Below are 7,987 nucleotides of genomic sequence, written 5' to 3'. Positions count from 1 at the left end.
AGAGGATAAGACAGCAGCCGACAGATATGACGTTATGTATATGGGCAACAAAGTCACTGTTAACAAAATCAACATCTATTTGTCCCTTCAAAATAAAGTTTGGAGCAGCTGCTGACAGATGTGCAGCGGACAGTTTTTGAGATAGTGACAGTTTCACTAAACCCGAGCCACCACCCAATCCTCCCTCATTCACGTCATGGCGTCTCTTGGACATATAAAGACATAAACCTCTGTATATTCTGTGTTTTTCCTCTCTTCAACTGTCTCGTGTCAGTTTTTACCGTGACAGCTGGTGTGCACCTGTTTCCCACGTGCATGCTCACTCGCTCACTCTTGATCCACAATAAAAAATAAAAAGTAGTGAGGAAGAACTAGGCCTACGGACGTGGTTGGTGTGGTCACAAGGATTTACTGGACTGCCTAATAACTCCCTGTCACCAGTTTGTCGCGCCTCACCTGTCAACAGAACTATGGGCTTCTTTTATTTATTTATTTATTTATTTGGTGAAGCTTTAACCTTTTTCTGCAGAGCAACATAAAATGTTGTCATTATTAATTGTTTTCTCAATTACTTAAATCATGATTTGATTAATTGGTCTGGTTTGATAAACCATAGTCTGGTTTTGTTCACGTTTACAGTACATGTTTAGTCCAAACAGCATACCAAATTTAACAAAAAAATCAATAACAATAATTAATTAATTAAAGGGATCCATCAAATTATAAAAATTAGTTAGAATACTGACAAAAAAGCAAAATGTCAAAAACATATATTAAAAAGAGAAAAAATTAGTTACATTAATATTTTGAAAGCATTTCATCCATTAAGGTGCCCAGCAAGACGGCTTAGAAAATCTTTGAGTAGTGTATGGATTAGAAAAGGAATGCTACCAATAAACAAGATTAGCGGTATGCTAGCACACAGATGAGAAGATACTATGTTACAACAATAGTATTTATTCAAAATATAAAAATGATTAAAAATCATAAACATCCAACAGTTGCATGTACAAACTTGCCCAAAATAAGTTAAAACACAAAAATCAGTTTACACAGACATTAGTTAGTTGAGGAAACCTTAGCTCCACAATCAAGCTGACAGGAAAACTGGACTGTTCTCTTCCCTTAAAATAAATCTGAATGTGATGAAATTTGATCTTTCAGGAAGTATATGACCTCAGTATCAAATAGATAGGAAAATCTCACACATCACAGTACCAAAGAGAGCTGTAGACGGGTTTTGGTCATGGAAGTTTTCGCTCTCAGTATGTGTTCGATTATGTGCTTAGAAAGAAAGAGCTCAATGTAACTTGACTGCCTATTTTAAAGCTGCTTATTATGAGTCTAGGTCACTTTTTTATTCCTGAAAAAGAGTTGTGTTTAATTACCTGGTAAGTAGGAAGCACTCCACATACATATGTATGTGTTTTGTAACCATTAGTAGTTCCACAGTTTGGTCCAATTTAATGTTAATGTAGTATAATTCCATTAATATTCATCTGGGCCTCTCTCCATGGAGATGTTATGGAGAGACAGCAATGTTTGATATTTATATACCTAGGTCACTGTGCTTTAGCTCTTGAAAGAAAGATGCAGAGAGTCACATATGTTTTACACTCTAAAACACTGACTACCTGACTGGTCCACAGATGGTAGTGTAGTGTAAGTTAACAAGAACAATTCATGTCTGCTTTTATATCATCTACAGTAGAAAAAATTAAAATAAAATAAAAAATCTAATGCATTAGCGATCCTTGAAAATTCACACAATTCTCGCTAATGACACATGAAAACTGCATTCAGGTTGCAAACCCACAAGCCCTGTATCGTCAGCCTAACCTTATTTTGTGCTTGTTAATCTACTACAAGTCCATTCTGTTGTAAAAAACAAAAAAACTTTATAAATGGAAAAACATCCTGACAAACCATACAAAACTTAAAAAATGGGAAAAGGAGGAAAGGAGGTTGGAATTAAGCGGATAGTTCTCAGCTCTCTCCATCTCCTTCATCCACATCTTTGATGACTGGCGTCCCTGGAAACAACAGAAGAAATGATCACCAATCAAACCTCACACCAAACTGCTTATTACTACTACTGTTTGTGCCTTGTAAGCAACAATGTAAATATTAGTATTCACTTATTTATATCCTTTATATCCTTGTCACTTTATGGGCCTCCAAGCCTAAATGCTATTTAATGTTATCTAAAACAAAGCTATATCAAAGGGAACTGGAATTGTTTGAGTTTTCTTAAAGCTGTTTCACTCATCTGAATGGTCCAACAGTCCTTCAATTGCAGTTGCCTTAGTTTTGGCTCTGTTTTAGATGTACCCTGACTTGGATGACCTTGAGAATCTTCCAGAAAGTTCGGAAAGCCAGATTGAAAATCGTAAAGAAGCACAGAGATGAGCCACAAAGGTTCTGGAACACAATCTTATGGACTGATGAGACAAAGATTAATCTCTACCAAAGTGTGGAGAAAGAAAGGAACTGCTTATGATCCGAAACATACAAGCTCATCTGTGAAGCATGGTGGAGGTAATGTCATGGCTTGGGCGTGCATGGCCGCTTCTGGAACAGGCTCATTAATATTTATTGATGATGTAACTGATGATGGTAACAGCAGAATGAATTCTGAAGTGTACACAAACATTTTGTCTGCCAGTTTAAAGGAGAAATGCATCCAAACTAATTGGGAGGGATTTTATCATGCAGCAGGACAATGACCCAAAGCACACTGCCAACAAAACAAAGGACTTCATCAGGGGAAAAAAGTGTGGAAGGTTTTAGACTGGCCAAGTCAATCACCTTATCTTAACCCAACTGAGCAGCATTTCACCTCCTGAAGAGGAGACTGAAGGGAGAAACCCCCTGAAACAAACAAGAACTGAAAGAAGCTGCTGTAAAAGCCTGGAATAGTATCACAACTAGTGAATGCAACAGTTTGGTGATGTCGATGGGTCGCAGGCTTGAGGCAGTCATTGCAAGCAAGGGTTATGCCACCAAATATTAAATGTTATTTACTTATTTTTTTTTTTATTTGTTCCATTACTTTTGCTCACCTAAAAATGCTGTGGTGTAATACAAACGGTGATATATCCTAAGTTGTTTAACACATCTAGATGTAAATACCAGGAAATAAAAGCTGACATTCTGAACTCTTGTCTCATACTCATCTTTTGATCTTAAACCCAAGTGGCTTCTGTGAACAACAAAAACTAGGGAATTTGCCTTGCTGTCCCAATACTTTTGGAAGGGACTGTAGGACCACGGTGTGTTTGTGCCCGGCTTCAGACTCTGCAGGCGGACACACTCTGTTGACATTTACATCCTTCCCTCAGCGGACAACGACAAGGAGACACCATGCCATGACACCATCCATGCCGCTGTTGCTATGCAACTGACCAAACAACCTCGAACACTGTTTTGCCAACTATTTTTGTATATTTTTTCATAATGCTAACGCTGTAAATTTTTTGATTGACACTTTTATTTTTATTTTACTTGAATCTAATCTCATTTTACTTTTTCTTTCTTGTGTTTACTCTTATATGCAATGAAGCTACAGTGACAGGGTAATTTCCCTTGTGGATCATTAAAGTCTGTCTAAGTCTAAGGAAAAACTGTGAGTAGTTGTGAGTAGTTGTTCTTACACAAATGGCTACTGCAACACTCTTACCATCTAGTTTCTTCAGATTAGGAAGTCTTTTACTGGCTTCATCCATCCACGTTCCCTCCACTGAATACTTGTCCTCCAGAGGATTTCCAACAAACACCAGGTCCTCCAGGCATGGCAGGTCAGCCAGTCTCACAAACTCCGCTACACAACACACAACACACGTCATAAACCACAATGTGAATTCCAGTATATTCCAACATGTATGGAAATATCTATGTATGTCTTTTTTAAAATCTAATGTGTGGGTTATATGTATGAATGTTAACTTACCCCAATCTTTGACCAGGTTGTTGGACATGTAGAGGACTTTTAAGTTCTTCATGCAGTGGGCTCCCTTCAGTTTCTCTATCAAGTTATAAGAGATCCATAACTCTTCTAAAGTGTCACCTACTGCTTCCTGCACATATGCACAAAAACAAAGCTGATGAAAAACAATGTATATTCAAAGTATGAATTACGTATGTGAACCAGTCTCTTTCACTGGCATAAAGGACAACAGTGCTGAAAGAACGATAAGAGGCCAAAAATAAAACAACTAAAAATCATCGATTCCCGTGTAACTTACCAGCCCCGTTAATGCCTTTATATTGTTTCTCCCCAATGACAATATCTTCAAGTTCTCTGGAAAGACATAACAAAATATCACATTACAACACATTTAGATTTGTTCAGTATGGGTTGTTTTGTGTGAGGGTGCAGTAATTGCATGGCCAGTACTCACTCAAGCCATTGAGATTTGTTATTTTCTCAATGCAGTTCGTGGACAGGGACAGCTTCCTGAGGAAGACACATTAACACACTATAACACTTAACACAATAGCACACTGTAAAGGTATTTGAAGGATGACTGTATCTCTTGATTTGACCATTATCTAATTCAAACCAAGTTCATTTGGTTTAACTGTGTGCCTGCCAGTTGTGCAGTTGCTGTCTCTGACATGTGAAATATAGAAGCAGTATTTGAATGGTCTAGCAGATCTTTGCCAGAGTATAATCAGTTCCAAACAGTGTTACAGACCAACTTTCCTTGTGACTGAAGAATGGACTATGACTGAGAAAACAGTAGCTCAAAGAATGGTCTATGTGCATATCCTAGTTTGATGTGGGATAAAACTATAGTAGAAAGGTTGCATAGTATCAAACAACACATCCTCACTGAGAACTTGGTACAGAATGTATGGCCACAGGACTCACTCGCAGTTGGTGAGTGTGGAGAGCGAAGCGTCCAACTTCTCAATAGGAGGAATCTGACCATACAGCTTTATGGCTTTAGCCTCACTCGCTTTCTCCCCTGTCTTTTCCTCCTACACATACAAACAGAGTAAGAGGGAAAATGTGTGTGGAGAGAGAGGGAAACAAAACAACCATGCAGCTGCACACTGTAAGCTCTTCCACTTAACTGTAAGTGTAAATCAAAAACAACAAAAAGTACCACTACACAGTATTACACGTTATTTTCTGTGTGTTTGTCACTCACCCACTTAGCCAGGGCTTCTTTCACAGTCGTTGCTTTGGCCTGGATACATTAATATATTACATGACATTCACTTAAGCAGAGACAGGCTGGATTATACAGTGATGACAAAAAAAGCAGAGGTGCTATAGGAAGGCTAGCATTACATAAACACAGTATAAAACTCTAAAGGGTCACTATCTCAAAAATGTTTCATGATATATTTCTTTTTAAATTTGGTGTCTTGTAGCTATAGTCTACACTGCAATGATCATGGTTATATACCGCAATATATGAGACGTCGCTAGTAAAAATAGACAGATATCTACACACGTTTAGGGCTGAATTGAGGCATTTAACTAGCTACCTAGCTAATTAAAGTTAGCCCATGTTAGCTCTCAGCTACACCGGCGTCGTATATAAGGTCAGTGATAACTCACTGTGACACCAAGTCATAGCACGTTCGGGAGAAGGCTACAATAAAAACCGCAAATAATATCGAAAATGTGACAAAAGCGCAGATACTCACCATGTTGACGACTGATGTCTGCTCTGGTTGCTATGACACTGCTTCTGACAGTATACAAGCTGCGCCTGCGCACTCAACCCTGACTGGCTCGTGATTGACCCAGTTTTAAATAAAAGAATGTAATAGTATATTTGAGTCTATAGTTGTATCCAAACATATCTGCTATAGGCACTACGGAATCTATCCCTCCATTAGGATATCCGTACAGAGGCAAATATGCAGCTAATGTCCAGTCCTCATGTTCAGATGTCTACGTTTCAGTAGTCGACATCGTTTTAAATAACGTTGCAATACCGCCCTCTTGTGGTATACGCCCGTGCATACATCCCTTTACATTAACCAAAAGTCAACAGAGGATAGCTCACTGAAATACATATATGCAGATCTATGGTAAATACTGTGGAAATTTCCCAGTTTGTGATGAGCAAAGCATCTATCTATCTATTAACTATTTCCCACAAGTCCATTCTAAAGTTTTTCACTTGGAATGTATGAATTTTTTCTACAAACAAAATATGAATGCAATATAAACTGAGTATTCATTCATTTTCTGTAACTGGTAACGTCTGGAGGGTCACAGCTGTTAAAGCAAGCAAGTATTTTGTATTTATATTTTACATTTCTGACAAAATATACAAAGGTGTTTCATTATTTTAACAAAATGACCTTCTGCACTGAGGAGTCTCTAGATCCAAACAACAGCATAGTTTCTAACAATAGAGCTGACATTTTAATCTAGTGCATTTGAAATAGGACATCAGCCTATGTTCCTATAAATCTTATAATACTCTGTCATGATGACCCCTATAGCGACAATTCTACTAAACCATGTCACTGTGTCCACAACGATAGCATCATTATTTAATGTCCTGTAGCTCAACCATTAATGATTCTATGTGTGTGCGTGTGCGCGACTGTACGCCCCAGCGGGCTCATGATTCATGTTAAATAGTTGGAATTGCTGCTTGTTGACCTTCATACCATAGTGGCTTAAGAAGCCCGGATTTTTCTTAGGTGACTCCGTAACATTAGGATTGAATCACTTCCATTTTTCATCGCAAGTTCCAATGAAATGTTGAACCTTTGAATAATTACCATGAATTTCAAAATTCTTGGAATTCACTTGCCCCATTTTATGTTAATGACATCTGCCCTCAAGCAACATAGACTGGCAATGTTGTAAAGAGCGTGTTCGTTTTACATCATAACTTTAAAATGTTTCTAAATCCTCAAACCTTTCAATTAGATCCAGGTTTACATGAAAATATGTCATATTTGAATGTGGTCTCTGCAATTTCACAAATAATAGTTTAGATAATATATTTGACATGTGTTTACATATGACAGTTGACAGAAAGTCTTTAGGGCTAATCTGACAGTCCGATGGATGTGTATCAGTGCCTTTAACACACTTCCCTCACGGCTGTCAGTGGAAGAAGTGAGATCACTGTGCTAGTCCACTGATCAGTCAGTGCAGGTGGTGTATAGTGTCGCAAGCCAAAGCACACAACTCACTCTACGATTACTGCAACTTTAGAGCTGCTCTCTGTGACAGACACATTGTTGTGTACAGCGTCAACATGTTTGGTGACGTACATGTCAAAACAAACTGAAGGGAGACACATTATTGGGTATGAATGGCAGACATTTTGAATGTACATTATTGTCAGAAAGATAAATACAATCAGCATATACATGCACATGTAAATGTTAAATAATTTCTTTCTTTCCCACATTTGGACAGACCTTTAATTAAATGACCAGGAAACCCCTAAACTACTAAACAGAGAGCTTGACTTGAAACCGAAACCTCAGGTTTAGGTTTGCAAAGCCAGAACACATTGTCATTTGCTGCTCTGGAGATTTGGTCCCATATGTACACAGTGCCAGATCAAATATCTATGATACTTAGGTCAGTTGTGAATATTTTACAGTAACATTCATCAGAGTGACATGTTCTGAAGTTTGACCAGGTAAGGTGACAGAAATGCATCAAAGTCCAGAAGGCAGGAGATGGTGTTAAAGGAATATTTCAACAACTAGGATGTGGGTAGCCTTAGCGTAACTTCGCATAATGATGATGTATAAATCAAAGTAAAAATTATAGGATGGACTGAAGTCATATAATAACATGGATAGAGACTGTGACAGACGTGTTCAATGAAGCTCCCACAGAAGGAACAAAGTAGCAGACAAAAACATCAGTGATTTTACGAGTGATTTCACAAAATAAAGTTAAATAGTAATTTTTCATCACATATTTCCTTCAGTTTTTGTTCTTCAAGTCTGAATAAAGTCCTTTTAAATACATCCTCCCTTTGTACAA

The 7,987-nt window shown here is 37.8% G+C and overlaps 1 protein-coding gene across 1 annotated transcript; it reads right to left on the bottom strand.

Annotated features, from left to right (window-relative positions):
* Positions 1-937: 937 nt before the first annotated feature.
* On the bottom strand, positions 938-5,871 carry dnal1 (dynein, axonemal, light chain 1). Its single transcript, XM_047611186.1, has 8 exons — positions 5,662-5,871; positions 5,157-5,195; positions 4,874-4,983; positions 4,401-4,456; positions 4,245-4,300; positions 3,950-4,076; positions 3,680-3,820; positions 938-2,033 (listed from the first exon to the last, which is right to left on the bottom strand). Exons 1-8 carry the CDS (start codon positions 5,662-5,664, stop codon positions 1,987-1,989), a joined length of 579 nt encoding a protein of 192 aa, XP_047467142.1. The 5' UTR covers positions 5,665-5,871; the 3' UTR covers positions 938-1,986.
* Between the last annotated feature and the right edge of the window lie 2,116 nt (positions 5,872-7,987).

This window comes from Mugil cephalus, chromosome 17 (genome assembly GCF_022458985.1).
Source record: "Mugil cephalus isolate CIBA_MC_2020 chromosome 17, CIBA_Mcephalus_1.1, whole genome shotgun sequence".
Classification (NCBI taxonomy): domain Eukaryota; kingdom Metazoa; phylum Chordata; class Actinopteri; order Mugiliformes; family Mugilidae; genus Mugil; species Mugil cephalus.
This window is presented reverse-complemented; position numbering and strand designations above follow the sequence as displayed.

Bases quoted from the DNA above. Each gene is read 5' to 3' on its own strand.
- dnal1 (XM_047611186.1), bottom strand. The intron at 4,301-4,400 runs GTGAGTACTGGC...ATGTCTTTCCAG, and splicing joins AACAAATCTCAATGGCTTGA to AGAACTTGAAGATATTGTCA. The intron at 3,821-3,949 runs GTAAGTTAACAT...TGTGTTGTGTAG, and splicing joins CAACCTGGTCAAAGATTGGG to CGGAGTTTGTGAGACTGGCT.